This window comes from Triturus cristatus, chromosome 2_2 (genome assembly GCF_964204655.1).
Source record: "Triturus cristatus chromosome 2_2, aTriCri1.1, whole genome shotgun sequence".
In the NCBI taxonomy this organism is placed as follows: Eukaryota; Metazoa; Chordata; class Amphibia; order Caudata; family Salamandridae; genus Triturus; species Triturus cristatus.
Genome location: NC_140582.1, coordinates 853,486,467 through 853,512,518, shown reverse-complemented (window position 1 = coordinate 853,512,518; position 26,052 = coordinate 853,486,467). Strand labels below are relative to the sequence as shown.

The 26,052-nt window shown below is 47.0% G+C and overlaps 1 protein-coding gene across 4 annotated transcripts in view; it reads left to right on the top strand.

The window, feature by feature from the left end:
- The window catches only part of N4BP2 (NEDD4 binding protein 2), a 1,530,410-nt gene that overhangs the window by 867,264 nt on the left and 637,094 nt on the right, over window positions 1-26,052 (top strand). For all 4 annotated transcript variants that reach the window (XM_085642232.1, XM_085642233.1, XM_085642234.1 and 1 more), the window contains one exon: window positions 24,320-24,365. In XM_085642232.1, the coding sequence (XP_085498358.1) occupies window positions 24,320-24,365 (46 nt within the window). The remainder of the gene's footprint in view (window positions 1-24,319; window positions 24,366-26,052) is intronic.

The window sequence follows — 26,052 nt, the reverse complement described above, 5'->3', positions numbered from 1 at the left end:
TCTCGCCGCCATCGTCCGGAGGCCACCAAAGTTGGCACCCGCCAGCACCAGGAACAAGGACCAAGTAGCTACTTCAGTTGAACACAGCCGTCACAGACAGGAAGCCCGAGTATAGTCCGAGAGGCAGGCCAGACACTCCGCCATCCGCGCCCCTCTGAAGCACCAAAGTCCCTCAGCCGATATCAGAGTACAAGCTTGAAAACGAAAGTGAAAGTGCGGGGTACGTGGCAGGTCGAGCCCAGCATGCCGCTGTTGTTCACTTCGTACCCGGGCACCTCACCAACTCGAGATCGGGACCAAGGCAAGAGCAGGCCGCAAACTTCGGAGCGCCACCATTCCGGTTCCCGGCGTCTGATCCGAATTTGGAAAACGGGTGGCACCTCAGCGCAAGTTCATCAGCAAAAGCCCGTCAAATAAATCAGGATTAAGTCAGGATAGACGTGGGAGGTTGCGGAAGCCCTCGAGAGCCGTAAGCCTACGCGGCCATCTTGGATGCGCGCTAGGCTCCGCCCGACTCCCAGATTCTTGACCACTGTTTTTGGGGTGGGGGCAGAGCCCCGTTCCTCCGGCCACCAGCTGGGTGTCCAGCTTACTGCTGCGCCCCCAAACAACATAATGTCCGATTTCTCGGCATTCATTTGACGAAAATTGTCCCTCATCCAGGCAGCAATAGTCTTCAAGCTCTCTGAGAGGATGAGTTGGATATTATAACTGGATTTATCAAAAGGGAGTAAAAGCTGGGTGTCGTCCTCATAAGAAATGGGACTAAACCCTAGAGTCCTCATTAGTTTCGCCAAGGGAGTAATATAAATGTTAAATAGGGTAGGGCTCGGACAGGAGCCCTGCGGTACCCCCTTGGTTTCATTGGTGGCTTTGGATCTAAATGTACCCATGGTAACTGTCTGAGATCTATCAGTTAGGAAGTTTGCAAGCCATTTCAGTGCAGCCCTTTGAACCCCGATGTCCTGAAGTCTCTCGAGTAGGATTTGGTGCGAGATGGTGTCAAATGCCGCAATAGGTCAATCAGCACTAAAAGTGCTGCCTGGCCCTTGTCCAGTGCCATTCTGATTTTATCAGATACCTCTATCAGGGTGGACTCGGTACTGTGCTTGGCCTGGAAGCCTGACTGGGAGACATCCAGGCAGTGCGAGGTTTCTACAAAATCAGATAAGTACTCATTGATGTGTTTTTCCAGTAGCTTACTCTGAAGGGGGAGCAGAGAAATGGGTCGATGATTAGACAATTTGTCTATGGGGGCTTTGAGGTTTTTCCGGATAGGAACAACTTGAGCTGCTTTCCATTCTGGAGGGAGTCTGCCATCCCTAAAGGAACTATTGAGGATGGTGCAGATAGGAGTGGCGAGTTGGTTGGCGAGTCGGGAGGTGATCTTTGCTGGGATCACATCTAAGGGGGACCCAGATTTAAGCCTTGGGGCGCGCTGCAAATACCACCGTAGTAGGCTCACATTATCGGCCTGGTCTAGGCGGTGGATACCTTTTGTGCCTTGTTTGCCTGTGTTGCCAGCAGCGCTCCTGCTACGTGGTCCGCGCAGGGCTGGCTAGTCTTTCAAGTGAGAGTGCCGGTCGCCTTAGCGAAGCCCGGGCGCTCATGCCTGAAGGTGTTCTCGCCGTGGGTGTCTGCTGATGTATCTCCGCAGCCGCCGGCAGGGCGCAGGGGATCTGCAACTTTCCCGGATAGTCTCTCGCTCTCAGGCACGCTCCGGGTGGCCGCTACTTGCTTCGGGCTCTGCTGGCTACGTGGGCCGCAGCTCTGTTGCTCCACAGCAGTACTGAAAGGCACTTTCCCAAGATGCTGTCAGCAGCAAGATGCACATCGTTCGAGGCAGCAGTCTCTTCGGTCAGGTTCGTAGCCGTTTGAAGCTACAACGTGGACTGGGGAAATGGATAAATGGCAAATTATTGGTCCTGCTGTCAGAGCCCCGCTACAGAGTGGCCATCTTAGCATCGGGCTCTCTAGCGCCCCCCTCCAGGTCTAAGTTTAAAGAGTGCGAACCTGCACTCTATCTCTCTCCTGAAGATGTTACCGCAGCAGATATCCTTCCCGGTTGAAGTCTTCGGATAGGTCAGAGAAGAAACAAAAGAAGTCCAAGCAGGACTCTGCCACTTCCCGTCGCTCTAGTTGTCCAGAATGACGTTACTGTGCCTACAGGTTTAGTCCTGTTCATCTGAGGAGCCGATTCCATCATTGGTCCTGATGCACCCAGAGTTGCTGGGTCTGTTCACATCGCAGCAGGTTGAAGCCTTTCCAAATGCCCTGCTGCGCATCTGTGGAATAAGTCTGCTTTCCTCTGGTGCCTCTTCATTCCAGGGATCTCCAAGGGTTTCGATTCGCGTTACCGCTAGCGGATCCGTCCTCTGCACCATCTGTGCCCCTTCAGCCAGCTTCAGGTTCCGCACTGGTGTTAACGCTGACCTAGCATCTGTCTCCAAAATTGGCACTATACGCTCAGATGTTTGTGCTGGATGAGGAGGAGCCACAGTCTAGTGTGCTATCCACCTCTGGGCCAAATTCAGCTCTATCTCGACTGAAGATGTGCCCAGATCCCGATGAGATTTAGCCAGGACTCAATCCCTCAGATTCACTCACAATTCTATCACCACTCAGTTACTCCCAGACACTACACCAACATTTTACATCTTATTACTCCAACCAGAGCCACCCATATGGAAATAGTGGAGGGGAATGGGGAAGTGTTTGCTCCACCTTATGTTGAAGACAGTTGGTATTTGAACGTACAAGATGCTAGTGGGCTGAACACTACATTCTACATTGATAGGCGCCCCCAGGACTAGCAAGGGGAAAAAGTACATCTTTCACTATATATTAGGAGAGCTGCTGAAGTCCTTGATCTCCCCACTAAGGAGGTAAAACCACATGTGCTCACTGAGATCATTCAGCTTGGCTAGGCACCAACCAAACCTTTCTTGCCCTTCAATGAAGGCCCCAGTTACAGCCTATTCTCTACTAGGGCTATACCATGTTCTGGCCTTCAGGTCAATAGATAGGTTGCCTGTCACCATAGACAATCTCTGGATAACCCAAATTTCTTAACTGAGAATCCAACTCCTGTCATCTTTGTCAACTCTCGCTCGGAAAAGGAAGGTGACTTGCTGCAGGACAAAGTCAGATTAGTCATCCACCACTGCAGATCTTGAGCTGCCATTTCTGATATTTTGATGCTGTCCTTGATGCTAGGTCCGCTGGGGTTTTAGGTTACACTGAAGGGCTTGCATATGCCACCTGGCATGATGTACAGGGAGGATGCATAAGGATAAGAGAGAAAGAAGTCTCAAAACCACCTTCACTTGGATCCACGATCAAACCTGAAACATCAGGATAATAATCTGAATGTCCTGGACTGTTTGTTGTGGGGAAAAGGCCCTGAACCATGTCCACGATCGTTCCTATAAATAGAAATCTCTGTGAGTTAATCAGGTGGTACTTCTGGTTGTTTATGGTAAAACCCACACACATTGTCTGTCAGGTTTTGCCTGCAGCCCTGAAAAGACAGGGTTGTCTGCTGCATAACTGGCTGGTAAGGCTGGCTCTTTCTATATGCCAGCCCCCTGTACTAGCACCTACATTTCCTGTTCCTGAACTAGTGCAGGAATTGTTTAACAGGAATCTAGAGCCCATGAAGCGTGCTGTTGCTTTAAATCCAAAATGGAATCGGTCTTCTGTCCGTGAGCCCTGTCAAGGACATGCCCATTAATGAAGCCTGTACATTTCTGGAAAGCTCAGTCCTTGTCCAGGCATTTCTACGAAGGACCACACTGGTACCAACTGCCATGCAAAGGAAATCTGTGGTATCCAACCCAGTATTGATAAAATACTTGCCAGCATCCTGCCTTCATTTATTGTATGAGCCAGAGAAGCACTTCTGGAAACATCTCACTGACCATCTCTCAAAGTATGTGTGCATATTGACTCAGCAGACAGAATGCATTTACAGATCATAGTGTGAAGCTGGCAATGGAATATACATGTTTTGCATAGGTACGAATCCTTGTGGGTTCCCTGTCGGATTGGCATTGTGAAAAAAGTTCAGACTTTCCACAGTCTGGTGGGTAGAAAATCATGATTTTATTAAAGACACGGAGGCTGATATTATGCATATTTCTTTAATTGCCAACTCACAGCAGCAACACCAAGCAATGTAAAGAATTTAGAACATATGTTTAACATTCCAATCTGCATAAAATTCTGTGATAGGCAGCCATATTCCTTCTTTGTTGCTGCTCACAACCAAGATAAGTTCACTTATTCTTTTGTGTGTCTGAATATGTGATTGAATTGACTGGTGAAAGATATTGTAATAGTATATTTTAAGTTATATATCTTAGACATGATTATCTTACTTTTTATATGATGATTACATCTAGAAACATTTTACTACATTTTTTGTTTATCGTCTTTTACACGGGCGTTTATTAATATTTGGTTGCACTCGCAGCGTGTTTGTAATGAGTGCGTTCCAATTTATCCCGCTTTAGGATGACCTTTTCTTATTTCCTGGCGCTCGTGTCAATTTCTGTCACTTGCCGCTGTGACAGTTGACTACGCTCGTGCCAAGGCCATCTTCAGCCGTTCGCGCTTGCGCGAGCTCTTTGGTAATGGGTTTATTTCCAGGTACAAATTTGGTTATATTGTTAGTATCCTTTTGATCGGTGTGCTCCTTCACATTAAATTATATTACAAGTTACTGCTATACTATATTTACGTCTCGCACGCAAGGGTATTTTTTGATTCCCTTCACGTGCAGGCGCGTGAGCATTTTCAAACTGATCCTTCAAGCATGGTTTGATTTATGGGACTCGCGCACCTTAGAGTTTAATGGAGTAAGGATATTTAGGTATTTGGATTAGGATGAGGTTTTCCTCACTTACCTTTTGTTCTGACATGAAGATTTTTTGACTCGTTAAGGCCACCGTACTTTTATCACGTGATACGACGGCCATTTCGAATTGGTCTCTCACTGTTAATCAGAAGGGATTTTTGGCAGCCATCTTTTGGACACGCAAAAGAGGCAGGAGTCCGTTTTTTTTTATTTGTATCTGAGGTAAAAAGGACATCTGTCATTAGGAGTTCAGTGAGGAAAGCTTGAGTTTGGGGATTTTTCTGGTTGTGTGCAACAGTCTTTGACAACAGTGTTTCGGTGTGATTATTTTGTGTAGAGGTCGAAGTTGACTTGAAAATGTGTAAAAGACTCTTTACATTGTTAAACTGTCTTATTAGTCGAATTTTGGAAATGGATCAAATCAGTCAAAATGGGGATTCTGTTGATAACAGAATTAAGGAGTCTGTTGGTAAAAAGCTTGATGATTGCATAGATAGGATGGAAGAAAGATTTTCAAGGGTTAAAAATACAGAGGAACAGTTCTGGTCTGTGGAGGAAGCTGTGGATGGTACCATAGCAACTGGTAGTGGTGTGAAGGCCAGTCGCAAAAGGAAACGTTTGAGTAACGAAAGGGAAGGCAAAGGTAATGGGGCCTTTATAAAGAAAGGCACAGGCAAATCATCTTATAATGAGAATAATGAACAGGCTATGAAGGCCAAAAAAGGTGATCGAAAAGTGATTATTTGTGATGAATGATCAAGCAGTGGCGACATTCTGATTTCATGTTCCTCTGATTTTGAATCCTCGGAGGAAGAGGAGGTTAAGAGTAAGAAACTCAAAAAAGAGATGGATGTTACCTCGGATCACGTTTTGGATCCGTTAGGGGAACAAATGTTTGACCCAAATTCTATCCAGCACCCTCTCTCCCCTCAGTGGGAACCCATAAAACATGTTGCACAATACGTTGAATTTTGGATCAGGAGGGAAATGCCCAAGGAGGTAAGGACCAGAATGAGGTCTGAGTGCCCTAGACATTCGTTGGCTAACAAGGTTGGGCTTACCCCAGAGCTGGATTCTAGAATGTTGACTTTCCTTAACAAAATGGGTAGAGACCCTAGAAGGGGGCTTGATAAAGGGCTTAAAGGGTGCCAGGACTGCCTCTTGGATGTATTTGGTCCTTTAACGAAGATTTTCGATCTATGTGAAGAGGCATACTTGCAGAATGGTGTCATTTCTGAGGATTTACGGCAATGGATTCAAAGGGCCGTTTGTTTGTTGGGCAATGCCAATGCTTCTTTGTGCGTTGAAAGGAGACAAAGTTTATTGATGAAAATAGACCCGGAGTTGGCCTCTAAAGAGTCGGGTCAAAAGTCTAATGGTATGCTCTTCGGGGAAGAGTTTGTAAAAGAGATGGGCGAATATGCAGGGGCCTTTAATTCAATTCAGAAGGGCCAAAAGGACATCAGGAAGGTTTTTGGCACGGCGGGAGGATGCGGGCCGGTTCCACGGCCTTGGTATTGGCATTTCCAGAGGCTCCTTCACGAGAGGTGGATTCAGGTCAGAATTTCAATCAGGGTCCTATTCTCCAGGGTTCTACCCTCAGAGACAAAGAGGCGGAAGAGGACGCTATAGAGGCGAAAGAAGAACTAGATTCCAAGGTATGTTTGGTAAAAGACCCTTTATCTACAATTGTAAAGGTGGGTGGCAGACTCGCTTTGTTTTTGGACAGGTGGAAGGAAATCACCTCAGATCCTTGGGTCTTACAAACAGTGGCTGGTTACGTAATAGATTTTGTTGCAAACCCGATACAGGTAAGGAGACACCCTCTTCTAAGATTCACAAAGGAGCAAGAGGGCTTGGTAACTCAGGAGGTGCTAGAATTAGAAAAGAAGGGTGCCTTAGAGAGGGCAGATAATTCTTGCACTGGCTTCGTAAGCAATCTTTTCTTAGTAGAAAAGAAGGACAAAACTATGAGACCTGTGTTAAATCTGAAAGATGGGAACGAATGGGTGGAATACAACCATTTCAAGATGGAAGGTATTCACATGTTGAGAGACATCTTGAGGAAAGAAGATTGGTTGACTCGCCTGGACCTGAAAGATGCTTACCTGACTATTCCTGTTTGTGTAGAAGAAAGAGACCTCTTGAAATTCCTATGGAAAGGGACCATGTGGCGGTTCAAGAGCCTCCCCTTCAGTCTGACATCTGCCCCTTGGTGCTTTAAAAAAGTAATGCGTCCAATTGCGGCCTGGTTACGGTCAAGGGGGATAAGGTTGATTATTTATCTGGACGACATTCTCATAATGTCAGAAAGCAAGGGTCAAGCTCAAGATCATACCACCTTAGCAGTCAGGGTGATAGAGTATTTGGGTTTCATAATAAACAGAAAGAAGTCTTGTTTGGTACCCAGTCAGGAGACTGTTTTTCTCGGTTTTCAGATCTCGACCTTGGATTGTGTCTTGAAGTTACCTATGGAGAAAGTCAGGAAGATTTGCAGGGAGGTGTGCAAATTGATAACGAGAGATTGGGTTGTCTTGAGGCAGGTAGCAAGAGTTATAGGTCTTCTTACGGCCTCTATTCAAGCAGTTTTCCCAGCTCCTCTTCATTACTGTGCAATGCAGAGATTGAGGACTTTGTATCTGAACAAAGGGGTGAGCTATTCTCAGAGAGTGCAGATAGATACAGAGGCCCAAGAAGAGCTAGCTTGGTGGTTATAAATTCTCGAGGCATGGAATGGGAGAGCAATATTTGGCCCGAACCCAGACATGATTATAGAATCAGACGCCAGCCTTCAGGGTTGGGGTGCCAGGTGCGGCTCCTTGACTACTGGAGGAAAATGGACAGGTCAGGAGAGAGAAATGCATATCAACTACCTAGAGTTCTTGGCAGGTTCATTTGTGGTGAAGAGTTTCGCAAAGGACAAGGTAAGATGTTGTGTCCTCCTGAAGATGGACAACATCTTGGCAGTCAGATATGTAAACAAACTAGGGGGTCCTCACTCAAAGGCCCTAGCGGATTTGGCGAGAGAATTTTGGCATTTTTGTCTGAGCAAGAACATTATGCTTCTGGCTCAGTACCTTCCGAGGGTGAGCAATTCCATCGCGGACTGGAACTCTCGACAGCTGAAGGACTTCAGCGATTGGAGCCTGAACAGACAAATGTTTATTTCTTTGAGCAAGAAATGGGGTCCTTTCATGCTGGATCCCTTTGCCAACTGTGTAAATGCACAGGTTCGCAGATTTCACAGCTGGAGGCCGGACCCAGCTGCAGAGGCGGTGGACGCATTGATGCAGCTTTGGAACGAGTCTCATTGTTACGCGTTTCTCCCTTTTGCTCTGATTCAGAGGGTCCTGTTGAAGGTCAGAAGGGACAGGGCAGAAATAGTTCTAGTTACCCCATTCTGGACGTCTGAGGTTTGGTATCCAGATATTATGGAGATGATGATTGCCGACCCAGTACTTTTGCCGGATGTGCCAGACTTGCTAACCAATACTTCAGGAGATTTTCACTAGATGGTTCTTCAGGGTCATTTAAAGTTAATGGCTTGGTTGATTTCGGGAGAGCCTGGCAATTGTCTGGCTTATCTTCGGAAGCTTCAAAGCTCATTAAGGAGTCATGGGCACCAGGGACATCAAAGGCCTACAGGTTGACTTGGGGAAGATGGGTTCGTTGGTGTGCTTCGAGGAGTCTGGATCCAGTATCAGCCCCTTTAGTTGAGGTAGTTAACTATTTGTCTGAGGTTTTCCATGACGGTAAATCTTATAGTACTGTTAATATTGGAAGGTCAGCTATTTCTGCAGGTCATGATTTAGTGGATAGTGTCCCTATTGGGCAACATGATGTGGTAAGGAGGCTTTTGAGAAGCGTAAGAATTAAAGCTCCTCCTGGAGCGAAGAAGTCTTCACTTTGGGATGTGGATATTGTCTTGAGGGAATTGTCGAGTTGCAGTGAAAATTAGTTTCTAAATCTAAGAGATCTATCTTTGAAACTAGTTATGTTGTTGTGTTTGATTTCCTTCAGGAGAGTTTCGGATGTGAAGGCTTTACACACATACGAGATTATAGGTCGTAGATTTGTTCCAGAGGATGTTTGTTTCTCTATTTCCAAAAGGACCAAGACTATGTCTAGAACAATTTTCTATCCTAATTTCGATGGCGGTAGAAAGCTCTGTGTGGTGAGATGTATACGTGAGTACGAAAGGAGGACTGAATGTTTAAGAGGTAGTGCTGAAATGCAGCTGGTTATTTCATTCAGGCCCCCTCATAAGGCAGTCTCCCCACCTACCTTGGCCCGTTGGGTGAAGGAGATCATATTTAGAGCAGGGATTGATTTAACCAAGTTTGGTGCACATTCTGCTAGAGGGGTTATGGCCTCTAAAGCCTTTATCATGGGAGGTGGTTTATCAGCCATTTTAACTGCGGCAGATTGGTCTTGTGAATCTGTGGATTGTCCTATAGCGAATATTATGGCAAGGCTTTGAACATGCATAATATTGGCCTCCGTGCCTTGCCATAAAATTAAGATTTTCCACAGTCTGGTGGGTAGAAAATCATGATTTTATTAAAGACACGGAGGCTGATATTATCCCTCCCTGTGTTTCCCACCCATTAATGTTTGTTCTTGACTCTTTTCAGGTGGTGACAACTAGAAGTAATCTGCATTGAAGAAAGCTTGTTTATTGAAGTTTATTCCTGGTATTACAGTTTTGACATGGTGTGAACTTCTGGACTTGTTTGCAGCTTTAAGAGGGAATATGGCTGCCTCTCACAGGATGTTATGCAGATTGGAATGTTAAACATATGTTCTAAATTCTTTACATTGTTTGGTGTTGCTGCTGTGAGTTGGCAATTAAAGAAATATGCATAATGACTTAGGGTTTACCATTGTGAAAAAAATCCAGGCCACTAGGCACTAGGTTATCAAGTCTGGCCAACTACCTGTTCACAGGTGGACAAGAACATGTTTTTGAGCAAGTTGCCACAAGAGTATCTGTGAGGGCATGATTACACAGGAGCAAGGGTTCAGATGTTATCGGCCTGGGCTGTAATATTTCGACCAAAACATCTGTCGTAGTCTAAGTGGAGTGCAACTGGAATTCCCTCCACACTACCACTCCAAAGAAGGTGTGGTGACTCAAGCTCTATATCCGAGGAGGTATCAAGCCCACTGAGGTTTTGTAAATCAAAGTGGAGGGCACTATCAGTGTAATGGAGGGAGGGAGCAAGCAAGCCATCCTCCCCTTCATCATCCTCATCATTGACATTTTGGGTTGTACCCTGCTCTGGCACAGTGTCGGAGCCAAAAACACAATGGTACCTAAGCTGATAGCTGTGATGTGCTAGAGGTCTCGAGTTATGACAACTGGTCCTTAAGGGGCAGGTGCTGCCAGGAAGGGACCCTGGCAAAACCTGACTCGAGGCTCCTACGATTTTGTGGTGTGAAAAAATTGCACCAGAGGGAGCGGGAATCACACTGAAAATTTATAGTATGGCCTCTATCAAAGCTTCAGTTTGCTGCCTGGTTGACAACAGCCCAAGAAACTTGGGGCATGTCAGAACCAACTCCGAGATCTGCTCTGTGGCCTTTGACTTCAATGTAGGTCAACTAGCTTCTCAATCTTCTAGTACCTTCTCTTTGGAATGGGTGAGGTGTGGGATACGGTCGAGTCCCGCTTCACCTCTTTATGCTTATATTTAGAATTGGACTTCAAGCTGGAAGCGAAGATGTTGTGGGAGTATCTCCGTGACCATGACTGGACCTGCAACTTTGAGTGGAAGCAGGATCTGCACAAAGGACGGGTCTTTTTCTTGTATTCAGCTATTAACAGTGTTTTCTCCCGATACATGTTGGTGCACTTATGACGCTGCTTAGAGTCCCTTCTTGAGCTCACCAAAGGTACACCTTGTGTGGATCCTTGACCAACATCTGTTTTCTGAAGTCACAGTACAGACTTAATCCTGTCTTTTTCAGTGGGAACATCATTCCCTCCACACTTTGAAAAAGGTTTTGGAATTTTTAGAATACAGAGAAAGTTATGAGCAGAGGACCCATCTGTGTCAAAGGTGCGAACAGAAAGGAGCTGATGTGCTTGCATAGGTGTAGTGTTTATATGTGGCTCAGTTCCGTCACGTATGGGCAGTATGAAATCATTCCAGAGCTGCAGCGTGCCACCTAGCAGCACATGGTTTCAAAAATAAATCTCCTAATTCAGTCTAGAGCCTGGAGGATATTCTGAGGTGAGGAATCTGCAGTTAGTAGTATCCATCAGAAATTCATTTTATGCAGTTTATTCTACATAACCATCATATTTGAAGCGTGCCCCACCTATACAAGTCCTGTGTAATGTCTCCAATAATAGTGGGATATTGCTTTTATAGATGTTATCGATTGTGGGGGCAGTACTACACTGATATAGGCTATGGGGTTTATTTGAATGTATTTTTCTGAACAATTTCCTTGCTGTCTTCAATATGTGTTCCAGTTCCCATTAACATCGATCTTTGGTGGTTAATTTTGAAACCTGCTACCCCCTGGAATCGTTCGAGTTACTCCAGGAGAGTTGGTAAAAATGCGACTGGATTTATTATGAAGCATGATATATCATCAGTAAACTGTGCTGTTTTCACCTGCCCATTTTAGGAGAGGATTACCTTGTTTACTTGAAAAAAGGGAACATTGGACATTCCGGCCTTTTCCCCCAGACAGAACAATAGGCTTTCAGAAGAGGGATCTCAACTTTATTATTGTTTTTTTCTTTTTTTGCAAAAACAATTTTTATTGCATAATTCAAATACAATAGCCATCTGCAATGACCAACATATCCTTGGTCTTCTCCTAGTAATATACTCCATTGCATAGTACAGTGCAGACCACTTCCAACTACCAACGCATTGCCCCCCAACACTCCCCAAATACACATACTCCCTCCCCCCACCCGCATGTCAGTGTGCCATAGTCGCAGGTACCGTGATAAGTCTGTCTCGTGATTGGCCGTGGGAGCGGCCGCGAGCCACCCCCATGATCAGGCGCCAAGCAGCAAGGAGAAGGGAAGCCCTCCCGCCCCCACGTGTGACCCGTCAGCTGCCTCTCCACCGCTACTCCGCTGCATGTTGCTCCTGGGCTTCAATACCCTCCTCTGCTTCTGCGCCCCACCCCCGGAGGTCTACCACTAGCGCTTCCCATGCATGTGCCATGGCTAATGCCTTTTCATCATTTCCCCGCAGCGCTAGCTGCAGCCTAAGTGTACTCTCGCTACCCGCCCATTTTGTGAAGGTAGTTCTCCACCTCTCAAAGCTGGGGCCAGTTCTCGATTTCCAGTGCAGGGTTATTTCTCTTTTAGCCACCACCAGCCCTAGGTCGCAAAACTTGCTCGTGACTTTCGTGCGCGGTGTGTGGGGAAACCACAGCAGCAGGCAAACTCCCATTTCCACCCCAAATTCCCGCCCCGTTACGTGGGTCAAGCAATCAATGACCTCCCCCCAATAACCGCTGAGGACGCCACAGGACCAAAACATGTGCTTAAAGTCGGCCCCCTCCTCCCCACAGCGAGGGCACTGCGGAGCGGGACCCCCAAAATATTGAAATAATTTAGCTGGCGTCAGATAAGCCCTATGCAAGATAAAGTACTGCACCAATTGAAACCTGGCATTACGTGTGCTCTTCCAGGCCCGTCTCTGTAACCTGGGCCACGTCAAGTCCGGGATGGGCTTCCCGATGTCCAATTCCCATTTATCCTTCAGCGCACTCAAAGGGGCTAGGTGTTCCATCGCCATTCTCTGATAGAGGCATGTAATGGCCTTGACCGTGTCCGCCGCCATGACCACACACTGACAGCCGGCAGCCGTCTGCGGTTCAGAGAGTCCCGTGTTCCAGTGCTTTTGTAGGGCTGCCACCAGGGCCGCGTGGAGTAGATAGTCTCCCCTCGGGATCCCGAAGGAATCCTGCAGCCCCTGAAATGGCTGGAGCTCTCCGTTGAGGTACAGGTCCCCCACCATCTGTATCCCTAGGTCTTCCCACTGAGCAAGCCCCGACCAGTCCCCGCCGTGGGGGAGGGCCGTGCACATACCCAATGGGATCTCCGGGGCGTAGGGGTGAACAGTGCCGACCCGCCGCAAGCTGCGGTTCCAACACAACCGGAGCGTTCGCTCCTCAAGCGTCAGTTGCGACAGCTCTAGTCGCTGCTGGAAGATAATAAAAGAAAGGACATGCCGCAGGATCACCCTGCCCTGCGGGCCTTCGGGACCTCTAAACTCCCTTGCCACCGCCTGCGTTAGCCATTGCAGCTGGGCCGCCAAATAATACCACTCGAAGTCGGGCACAGCAAGCCCTCCCTCTGCTCTGGGCCGTCGTAGTGTGGCCAGCGCCACCCGCCGTCTGCCAGAACCCCAGATAAAGCCCGTGATCATGGCTGTGAGCCTGCGGAAGAACGACACCGGCACCCAAATAGGGAGCGTACGGAAAAAATACAACAGTCGCGGGAGCGCCACCATCTTCAGTAGCGCTACCCTCCCAGCTACCGAAAGAGGCAGGGTGCTCCAGAACCTAATACTGCCCACTAGACCTCTAATCGCCCTCCCTACATTCCCCTCCAACAGATCTTGCTGGGTGCGGTAGATATGCACTCCCAGGTACGGCAGACAGCGAGCTTCACAGCGGATAGCCCCGAGGGCGGGGGGGTTCTCCTCCCACTGTGTAACAGGGTATACACAAGTCTTGCCCCAGTTGACCTTCAAGCCCGACAAGTGTCCGAAGTCCCTCACTAACGCCTTGGCACCCTGTAAGGCCCCCTCCGCGTCAGCCAGGAAAAGCAGTAGAACATCTGCATAGAGGGAAATATAATGGGTGTCCCCCCGCAGTAACAGCCCAGCGTATACGCGTCCCAGTCGGGCATGGGCCGCCAGGGGTTCAACCACCAGGGCGAACAGCAAAGGTGATAACGAGCAACCCTGCCTCGTTCCCCTTCTCACTGGGTAGGAGGCCGATATCGTGGTCCCCGTTCGCACCCTGGCCACCGAGTTAGCGTAAAGCAACCTCGTCCAGCGCACGAACCCATCCCCCAAGCCGAACGCCTGCAAGACCCTGAACAGGTAAGGCCACTCCACGCTATCGAAGGCTTTCTCCATGTCAACTGACAGCGTCAGAGCGGCCGGGTAATCTAGACAATCCACTTCCATAACCCGCAATAGTCTCCGGATACACGTCGACGTGTTCCGTCGTTGGATGAACCCAGCCTGATCAGGGTGTATCAAGGAGGTCATATGTGCCAACAATCGCGTGGCCAAGATTTTGCTCAGGATCTTATAGTCCACGGTGAGCATGGAGAGTGGGCGATACGCTGTCCTGGCACTCGGGTCCCCTCCCTTCTTCAGGAGCGGTATAATCAGCGCCTCACGTGTTGAGGCAGGTAACTGACCCTCCTTCCAGGCCTCCCGGTAGACCGACTGTAACTGTGGGGCAAGTAGGTCCGTATAGGCCGCATAAAACTCCACAGGAAGCCCATCTGTGCCCGGGGTTTTCTTGTGCGCCATGTGTTTGATCGCCATACGAATCTCGCCTAGCGAGATATCCCCCCCCAGCGCCTCCTTGAGAGTGGGGTCCAGTTTTGGTAAGTGGGCCGCCGTCAGAAAGTCCTCCAGTTCCCCAGGGGCGTCTTGTAGGGTGTTAGTATAAAGGGCGGCATAGTACGCCTAGAACTGACCATTAATCTCCCTCTGAGAGTGCACCGTCACCCCCTCCCCGGTGGTCAGCGAAAGTATGGGAGAGCCGCGCGCATTCGGATTCGCCAACCAGGCCAAAAGCGACCCGACTTTGTCCCTCTCTGCATGCGCCCTGGCGAGGTATGCCTTATAGTCAAAACAGCGGAGCCGCTCTACCTGTACTGCCACCTGCTCTCGCGCCGCGACCACCTCATCTTGGGATTGCTCCCCCAAGTGCTGTGCTCTCTCCGTGACGCGCAGCGCGGCCTCCGCCTTCTCTATGTCTCCTAATAACGTTTTCCGGACCCCGGCCGTGGAGTAGATACATATCCCTCTGATGACCGCCTTGAACGAGTCCCATTCCCACGCCCTCTTGGACGCTGTCCCCGAGTTCTCTGTAAAATAATTTGTGTTGCCATCCCGGACCTCCGCATGGAAGACCGAGTCCTCCAGCATCCGCGGGTTCCGGCGCCAGGTGGGTATCGTCTGGCACTGCCTACTCCAGTGCACTATAACCAGACATGGGTTGTGGTCCGATATGGTTCTCGCCAAGTATTCGCTATGGCGAGTCAGAGCCTGTATGCCCGGAGAGCATAATATGCCATCCAGACGCACATGCAGCTCATGCGGGGCAGAATAGAAAGAATAGTCCCTCTCCAGTGGGTGGTGCTCCCTCCATGTGTCCACCAACCCCCACGCAGTCTGCCAGTCCCGCCTACTTCTGGCCATCCGATGTATTGCTGATTGAGTCAGGGGCGGGTGAGAACGATCTAAGTGGACATCAGTGATGGAGTTAAAGTCACCCCCAAGTATGGTCGGCCCCTTTAAATACTCCGCTAAGGCGCCCGAAACACGCGTGAAGAAGGCCGCTTGCTCTATATTTGGGGCATAAAGGCTGCATAACGTCACGTCTCTCCCATCCAGCCGGCCCTGTACTGCCACAAACCGTCCCTCCGGGTCCACCTGCGAGGCGAGGGGCTGAATAGGAAGACCCGCTCTAACCCAGATAAGGGTGCCCCTTGCAAATTTGGAATAGGTGGTGTAAAACAACTGACCCCGCCAGCGCCTGTGGAGTGCCCGCCCCTCCACCCGGTCCAAATGGGTCTCCTGCAGAAAAGCCACCTGCACTCCTCTGCGCACTAAATAAGCGTGGACTTTGCAACGTTTCGTCATGGAGGTGAGCCCCCTCACATTCCAGGTTATACACTTCAACTCAGGGGGGGAAGCCATCACATCGTGCAATACGTACTATCCAACCACTCCCCATCCTAGGCACACTGACATCACCCCACCCGTTCTCAATTCCTCAACAACCCCCAGTCCCTCCCGCCCCCAGAACAGGTTCCCAACCGTAGTTACCCATCCAAATACAATACAATTAACCAACTTCTCTGATAGCCACCAGAGCCTCACAACTAGTGTGAGTGCGGGGAGGTAGGCCGGGGCCGAACGGGTGCAGAAAGTGTTCCCAACAGAAGTCCTAGCCCAGTCTCCACAGCGCCTCCCCGGACCTATCCCGCCCCCGGTGCCCTCGCCCTAGCCCACCCCCGACCCCGCAATCAAGGATAGTCTGGCAGTCCCCCAAAGATCCATGGCAGTCCCATCCCCAGCGCAGAGTCAACAGTGCAGCAGATTGCACCCCCAGCCCCCTGCTAGCCTCCTTACTGTCAGTGGCACTTCAGGAACAGTTCAAGTGTCCAGTATGTCGTCCGCTGTCCCAGGTGTGACATGTGGCAGCTCTGTCACCTCGTCCTCTTCCTCCGCCGCATCACTACGTTGAGAGTCAGACCCCTTGTGGGAGTCCGGCACCCCAGCAGGGGCGATTACAAGTGCGCCGGAGATGGCTGATACCGCCTGCAATGCCGCTTTCCGCTCCAGCTCCGTCTGTGACGCCAGGGGGGAGCCCCTTCCAGTCAGCCGAGTCTTGGCACGCCGGCTTCGGCGAGGCTTCGGCGAAGCCCTCCGCGAGTCCCGTCCAGCGGAGTGTGCCCCTGTCCCGGTTCTGTGCAGCTCCAACCAGTCCCACACGGCGGCAGGGTCGGTGAAAAAGAATGTCTTGCCGCCCAGCATGATCCGCAGACGCGCAGGAAACAACAGCGCATATTGGATACCTTCGTCCCTGAGTGCCTTTTTGATCGCCAGGAACGATGACCGATGTCGCTGGACCTCGAGGGGGTAGTCTGGGTAGATAGAGACCGACGCGTTTTCCACCCGGTAGGGACCCTGATTCCTGGCCTTCTGGAGTATAATGTCCCGGTCTTTGAAGTGCAGGAGACGCGCAACCACCGGACGCGGCGGTCTCCCCGGGTCCAGGGGGCGGGCCGGGACCCTGTGCGCACGCTCCAGCGTATAGAACAGCGTTAGCCCGTCCGGCGCAACCACTTCTCGCAGCCAAGTCTCTAGGTAGGCCAGCATGTCGGTCCCTTCGATTTTTTCGGGCAGCCCCACCACCCGTATGTTATTGCGGCGATTACGTCCCTCCGCATCCTCAGCCCTCTTCTCCAATAGCTGCACTCTCCGTTTCAGATCATCCACGGCAGCCTCCGAGGCTTTCTGGGTTGGCGCCAGCTGTTCCAGCGTGACCTCCGTCTGCTTGACTCGGTCGGCCAACTTCCGGTGATCCCCCCCGCAGCAACCCCAGGTCCGTGGAGACTTGCGCTATGTCGTTCTGCAGCGCAAGCCTCGTGTCCGAGATGGCTTGTAGGATCTGGTCCATCTGTTTTTGCTGTAGGCCCCCCGACGGGTCCCCCGTCTCGTCGCCATCTCGCTCGCCAGACGTGTCCCTTGTCGGGGCAGCGGCTCCCTGCCTCGGGCACGTCTTTCCCATCGCCCCGCTCGGAGGCGGCTCGTCCGGGGCTCCGCTACCCCAACCTCCTGTTGCTCGCGCTACGCCGGAGAGGGCCTCTACTCCGCGGCGGCCTGCAGACGGCAGCACTTCGAACCCGCTCCGCAGCCCGGTTGAGCTCACCGCCGGCCCGAGTGGTCCTTTCAGCCGCCAGGGGACCCCCACCGACCCAGCACAGGGGGCAGGGGGAGGCCAGTCCACCCTCCGCACCTCGCACAGGCAGGCTCGCCAGACCGCCCTAGCCACAGGTCCACAGCTCTCCAGGAGGGCCGGCCACCAGACTGGTCGTCTCCGTTCCGCACCGGGCGTCACCACGCAGCTCCCGCCGCTCTGGCCCAGCCGTTCCGCCAACCAGCGCCCTGCAGTGGGGCCGCGCTCTTCGTCCCTCGGTCCGGGGGCCGTCCACGACCACAGGGTCCGCCGCAAGGGCTCCGGGGCTGCTTACTGATCCTCAGTCCCGGTGTCCACACTCCGCCGTTATGCCTCAGGTGCCACCATCATCGCAGCGTCGCCTGCGGGCCTCCGACGTTGACCCTGCACTTCCGGTGTTCTCCGCCGGCGATCCCGCACTTCCGGTCGGCGCCTTTGATACGCCGCTCCGATGCTCCGTCCGCGGGTACAGGCCTCCCAAAATGGCCGGCGGCAGCCCGCTCCGCCGCCGTTCCTCAGCGTCAGTCCAGCCGCAGCGGCCCCCGGCCGCCCGCAACACAGTGTAGGGAGTCGGGGGCGGCCAGGTCCGGCCCCCGGGATATTCGCGGCAGGCCCGGGGCGTCAATGAACAGGATAACGGCCGGGCTGGGTGCGGAGCTCTCGGCTCACGCGTCCATCGCCATCAGCCTCCAAGCCACGCCATCTCAACTTTATTAATGTTGACGGTTTGACAATAGGGGAGAGGATCATTGAGCGTAGATTGAGGACCAATCCTATTTTAGCTAGTTTCTTTTTCAGAAATTCCCATTTGTGCCAGTCAAAAGCCTTCTCCTCATCTCACAAAAGGAAAGGGGAGCTGGGTGTTATTTCTGTATTTCTAAAATATTAGAGGCCAGACTGATGTTATCTTCTGTCTGTCTCGTATAGAACCCACTTGGTAAGGCAACACCAAGATAGGCCATATATTTTTAATCCCTGTTGCGAGAATTTTACTGAATATTTTAACATTGCTATTTAGGAAGGTGATCAGTCTAGAAGACCCACTTAACTCAGTGTGCTTTCTGGGTTTCAGAAGCAGTATCAGGGTGAATGCAATCATGTCTGGAGTTACTGAGCCAGATTCAGTAAACTTATTGAATACTTTTATCATAGGGGATGTCAATATATCAATGAAAGCCTTGCAAAAGGAATACTGAAACCAATCTGGGCAGGGTGTCTTATTGTTTGGGAGGGATTTGAATTCTTCCCTAACCTTTTATTCTGATATTGGTTCTTCAAGTTCAACTGTCAACTCTTGGGGAATATATTAGACCTAATGTCTCTCAGGTATGCGTCTTATAGTATTGAATCATTTGGTTCTGCTCTATGCAAGCTTGAATAACAGTTAGTAACTGTGTCTAAGATTCCCTGATCTGTTATTTGTAGTTCCCATGTTTAGGTCCTAACAGCTCATATGTAGTTCCTGAAGAATCTATTATGCTAGTAATTGGTCAGCTTTGATACCTTTTTCATAGTAAGTTTTTTTTATTGTTAACAAACAAACTGCCTCTTTGGTAAGTAGACTTTCTAGTTCTCCACTAGTCCATCATGGGTCCCTGTAAAAGCATTGTGTGCCTTTTGCTTTATGTTCTGCTCGGATCTAGAAACCTCTACTTCCAGGATGAGGCGTCTTTTTTTTTAAAGTCATATAGTTTGTGCTATGTTTTATCAATGCAACTTTTATGACCACTTTGGCAGCATCCCAGATCATAACCCAGGACATTCCCTCTGTTACATTTTCCTCAAGATACCTCTCAAGTGCAGGATCCTACTTTCCTTATGTGTGTAGGGGTTATGCCTTCTGGCCTGTATCAAGAGTGACATTGTTACAGGGGAGTGATCAGATAATATTGTGGTCTCCATAAGTGACTTGCCTAATAGGATGATATTAGAAAATATCCTATTCTAGAATAGGTCATGTGGACATTTGAATATAACATGTAATCCCTCTCATTTGGGTTTTGGGATCGCTATATGTCTACAAGACTTAGGTCTTCTATTACAGCTAGTAATGAGGGTGTGGCTCCAGTATGGCACCAAGAACTGGAAGATCTGTCCTGATTGGGGTCCAGTGGTTCTCTCAGTGATTAACTCTGTGGCGGCAAGATGTTACTATCGTTAGGAAGAAATTAGAGTAAAAAGTTTCTTTGTTATTGTTTGGACCATAAATTAAAACTATTGCATAGGTTTTACCATAAAAAGATCCATTTATGTCTATCATTCTCGCTCTCTATCCCTGTTTAAATATTCTAAATTAAAAGGTACACCTGCAATGATCAGTATTATTACGCCACTCACTTTGAATGATAATGTAAGGAATAGATTTGTACTTTCAGTCTCTTAATATCTATTGTTAGCAGGTGGGTCTTATGTAGTAACGCCACATCATTATTTAGCTAGTTAAAAAAGGTTTTTTTGTTCATTGTTCAATGACAGTCTTGAATAAGTCTGGGTTCAAACCATCCTCCGGGCGCATTATCTTCCCATGGCTAGGTTCGAATTATTTCTGCTCATGGTTATCTTTCCCATTTACTTTTGGTTTCTTTTTTTGATATACACCTCTTCTCTCTGATAATTTTCTGTCACTCATCTATTGCTGCATGTGTGATGTCTGTTGTCTCCAGTTCCTCATTCTCCCCACCAAGACTCAGCCCTAGCCCATATTTATTATCGATCCAATAGAGAAAAAATACAAAATAAATACACATCAACAATATATAACAATGATATATCTTGAAAATTGAATCTCTGCAAGTGGCTTTTCGCTTTAGGTTCAAACCCTTCATAAAAGGTTTGTTGTACATAGCCGCTCTGTCTCCTAGGTACTATGGACTTGTACGATACCATACAGTCTGGCCTGATTAGGCCTCCCTTGATCAAATTCCTACTCAATGTTTGTGGCAAATTGTTCTAGCTTATCCAGTCATTCATTTGCACTATTTGTCCATCAATCGAAGACATATATTTTTGGATCTTAGCTTGCGGTTTGTATTCATTTACTTACAGTTCCCATTGTGATGTAGAGATATTCTTGTCAGAGTATTTCGACTTTAGGGCCCCATTCGGTAAAAGAACGCCAGAGGCTGCTGATGTGCAAGTTCTTCTTTTAAAGTCCATAACCAGTCCGCGAGCAGTTTAACATTTTTATTCTGCTTGGAGTCACTCAGCCTCTGGATCGTTGACACTACCTGTGTGTTCTCATTGTCGTCTCTGGTTTTCTGTCTCAATGACTGTGTTTGCCGTTTTGATTTGTTTGATAATCTTTAACAAAGTGACATGACCTCTAACAGTACATATATGAAGTCTTTGTATATCTTCTTTTTTGTTACTCTTTTTAGATGGAGCCCACTACAATACCTAATTGCATAGGTTTAGGAAGTTCGGAGTTGCTACTCTTTTCCAACTTTGGACGTATGACTTGTACCATAGTTTCTGCCTTTGTTTTCTCTGAATGGTGTTTAGATTAGCAGTTATATAGCTCCACCACTTAGGGTCTGATTTAGAGTTTGGCAGATAGGGTACTCCATCGCACTGGTGATGGAGTACCCTCTCCACCAAACTCCTGTTCTGCCTGCCCAATTTACAGGTGGATGGAATGCCAGATTTATGCCTATGTTTACTCCATTGGCGTAAATCTTCTTCATATCAGCCCAGGTAATGGGGACCACCAGAAGCAAGCCATTCAACTCTCCACCCTATTTAGAGTGTGCGGTTAATGGTTATTTTTTTTTAAATACTCTTTGCCACCGGCAGTGAAGGATAGTAAAATTAAAATTCCCCCCAAAATTCGAACATAAACTCCCACTTTGGAAAATAAAAAAACTTTGGGAAACTTTGAAAGCTGGCCATCCATCAGGTTTAATGGAGCTGGCTGTCAAACTTTTCCTAAATTAACAGTAGTTCTTGCCAGTGTATAAAGATATCTGCAGGGCCAGCAGACATCTCTAAATTTGGCAGACAGGGTAACGGCAATGTGGCTGATGTAAAGTTGTCCATCACCCTGTCTGTCTTTACTCCATTTGATAAACTCTAAATCAAGCACTAAGTTTCTAAGTATTCCACACTTAGTAGAGGGATCTACAACTGCCAGAACATGCTTCAGTTCACTTCATGGACCTTGATGAAATTATGATGTTCTTTAGGCCAAACAGTCTCAACCACTAAATGATTAAATGTGAACTAACTTAACAAATCTTTGTGTGCATGTTTGTAAATGAGATAATTCATTATCCGGTGAAAGATTATGTGATTTTCTGTCAAACAACTTATTTTTGCATTTGTTTACAGACGTGTTACATATTTTTCGATAATGAATCAATTCACTCTACTAATGGAACACTCCAATTAGAAGATTTTCAGCTTCTTCACTTTGGGATGACAAATAATTATGGGACTATAAAAAACACCAGATATTTATCGTATTGTGAACTAATATTATGGACCAAAAATCGGCAGTCATGTAAGAATTCATGAATTTTAAGGTCCAAAATCAATTTCAGATAGATGGTGGCTTTTGGCTTTATTTGAGTGCATGTATGTGTCTATTTATCCTCTGCCTGTTGGCATACTCTTTGATATATGGATGCATACTGTATATGGTATATATTACATATGTGTCAAATTTAAATGCCAGTAACATTTTTTGAAAATAAAAGAGCCATTTCCAATTAAATATGACCAGACACAGACTGCTGTAGTATTGTCATCTGGAAATATTGTAGATTTACATAAAAGTGATAAAGGAATAGTGTGAACTTCTTTGGATCCCCTGTAAATCCTTTGGTGCTAATGACATATTGGGAATTGCTATAAAACTTGTAATCTTCTAACAGAAGTGGCCACGCCAAGAGTTTGGGTTTCTGGAATCCGAGTGTAACTACACTTGACTAGCTTCATTCTTTTCAGACTTGTGCATGATACCTCTTTCCTGTTTGACCCCAGTTAATTCCTGTTGTTAGATTTTATTCTTAGACATTTTTTAACTGTCCTCCTGGTGTAATTTAGTTGCTATCTCTAAAATGTGAGATTGAGTAGTTTGGGACGAATGGGTGAAAATGTGGGCCAGACAGTCTGTGAGAATGCACTATCCTGAATTCTGGATCCAGTGGGAATGATGTACTCTTCAACACTCCTTCGTATCTACAGTCAGCCGTATACAATAGCAGTATGTTGGTTAGCAGTAGACTCTGGGAAAGAAGTAATATAAGAAAGAAATCAAAAATACTGGATAACACCTTTCTGACTTGTCACTGTGCTGGTCACTGATATCTATTGGTCAAGATTAAGATCCTTAGGATCTTATTGCTGTTCTAAGTCATCTATCAATTGTTATGGCTGTGATGTACTTTCACAATGTGTATTATAATTTCTGTGAATTGTAACATTAATATTATCTCAGTAATCAATTTTATTCAAGCCTCAACATAATTGTACTCTCTTTTTTTTTTTACTAACGTAACTAACGTCAATTTCTATGCATACATCATCTTCGGTTCTGACATACTTACAAAAGTGTGTTCTATTAACACTTTATTGTTGCAAAACATTTATCAGAATTAATTTTCAGTGACACCAATTAATCACTTACTTTAACACAGACCACCAAGTAAACAAAATGTATGTGTCATGAGTATTTCAACAGTTTTATAAGGTGAGGAGGCTTGTCTGTTTCCTCACATTGCATAGGATCCAAAAGAAATGTACAACACCAACTTAGTTTCATATCCTATGTAGGTTCACTTCAGGCTAATTAAGTTTGTTTCCAAACCAGAACTTAATCCTTAGAATACTTCTCTGTATTATGCTGCAATTTCCAAAAATTAGTCGCTAAGGTTGGGAGGCTGCATGTAAATTTCTGTTTTTGGGTAGGCTTGAGCAAAATGGCCACGTAGACTGAACTTCCCATTTCCCTTTGGGCTTTCTATGCAGTTTCTGAATTTTCACCACACTTCTCCATTCAGGCTGCTCCTAGGGAACATTTGTGCATCCACCCTGGATAGGATAGAATAACATGAACAATACATTTCGATCCATTTATTGACAACCACACAGCTGCTATTTTCTGTTTTTCCCAGAGGCAAATTGATTTATTTATTTTTGTTTTATATCAACATCACACAACTGCGCTTCTATTATTTTCAGCATTACTCTTTGAGGGTCTCACTAATTTCCTTCAACAGCCTTGTTCTCTGATGGTAAACACGAGTCAGAGGCAGCATGTCAACTAGGATTAGGGGCCAACTCAACATGCACAAATAATAGGGCAACGTTCACGCAAGTTAAAATACACAGATTGAGATAGCTGGTCTACATATATGTGCACTTTTCGTCCCAGTCTTTGCTCTGTATCTCAATTAGTTTCCTCCCTCCTATTCCACAGTATGTGCCCTCTATCCTAGCCTGTGACCACATGTTCTGTGTCCTTCCCTATTCTTATCTGCCATTCTCATTTTTGCTCACTGCTACTCTAGCTACACTAAACTGCTCTGAACTTTTTGCATCCTAATCTTACCCTCTCATTGCCACATCCTCGGTAGTTTCTCAGGCTTTGATATTGATGATATTAATGTGAATAGCCATGTACCCATTCAGTGCCGAAACATAATATTTATGATGCCATGTTCTTAAACGTGTTTAATTCCTGAACAGTTTTGGTGTAAGATATTGAGCAATAAGGCACATTATTGTGTTTTCGTTTGCTGTGACATGACCGTTTTTTCTTAATTGTTTCAGGAACGACAGCAACAGGAAGCTTTATCTTACCAGCTAATTATGGAAGGTATGTATGTTTTGACCAGACTTTAAGGGTTGGAATGTTGAAATATGTATTACTAATGAATATTCCTTTTTGCAGAACCTGCATTTTAAAGTGTCAGGTGGTGGACTTGATGTTTTTATGCAGCAAATCACCAGTTGGGTATTTTGTGGCGCTATGGTAGTGTCAGGCTTGGATCATCCGCTAGAGTTACCCCTGGAAGGGACGTAGCAGCTCTATAAAGCTACAGTCTTTGGCAGTTGACATCACTTCCTTTCTTTTGCCATGCACAGATGAATGGATGCTACGTTTGTTGTACTGTTGGCAAAGTATTTTATAACATGTCTCTCCCCGAACCCTCAGGCTTTCATTGCAATACAGGATCCAGATATCTATGCCTCACTCACAGTTGACATATATTTTGTGTTTGATGCCAAACCATGATGTGTACCGTCATGCATTCCAAGGATGTATAAAATGATAGCAAAACTGTTTGTGGTAATTTACAAGTAATAATTGACAAATTACTCACAGTGGTTCTCTTGGCCCTCTGTCATTTGTGGTCTCATAGAAGCAAAAGATGATTTTCTGAATTTCTAACATAATGTAGTTCTGAATGTTCCTTTACCATTTTTTTTACATATAATGCAATTTCTCTGTGAGGTTGAGAAGTCTTTTTTATGCATTGTATAAATATTAGAAAAATTATCTGCTGCCTGTGGGGGCCCTCAGCACTTCATATCAATATACCTGTCCATATTACAACAGAAAAGGGACAAAGTCCAATATGTCTACATGATGTTAAGCATCCTTCAGGAGCCTATCTTAGGCAAATTGTTTTTGAGACTTAACCTGCCAAACTCCAAATAATCATCTCTCAAAATGGGATTGTCGCATCTACAACCCAAACTGCTGCATGTCCTTCTAATATTGTGGGGAAAGTGCAGCATGATAGGGTTACATTGAAGAAGCTTGAGAAAAAAAAACATCCTGCCCATTTAAAACTCTAGGAGCTTCCACTACACTTGATGCTTTGTACCAGCAGTTGCCTCACAAAGTCAGGTATTTTTCCGGCTCGCATAAGTCAGATCCTAAAACACTTTGGGTTATTCGCACTTCTGTTTTTTGGATTTCCATTTTCTTATTTTTACAAGTTTTTTAACGACTGCCAAATGAGTGAATCTGTTTTTTTTAATTCTGCAGGTTTTTTCCTGTTAGAATTCCCTTTTTATTTGTCAACTACCCCTTTATGAGAGAAGGACACTGCTTCTAACCCATACACATTGTGTGTCTCCCGTCTTCACATTCACTGAAAGAATGTGAATTCTGTACCAAGATGTTGATGAGGATCTTAAAAATTAATGAGGGCATTAGCCTGAGCGGCAAACTGGAAGATCCAAAGACAAAGGAGGAGCAGAGAAAGAAGAACAAACAGGAAAATCTCACCAGCCATGCAGCCTCTACAGAGGAGTGAGCAGTTCATAAAGACTTCCACAGATGAAGATCTAGAAAAAGGAGGTCTGGAAAAGAGGCACTGGCATCGCCATTCTCTCTGGCGTTCCTGTTCTCCGTCGAAGACCATGACTTTGCTGTTGAGAGCTTTAGCCGCAATTTGGTCAACATCAAAGTCTGGCTCAGACCGTGCCCCAACTACGGCATCACCAGACTTGAAATCCTAAATGTCAAGACACTCCATACATATGGCGACAGC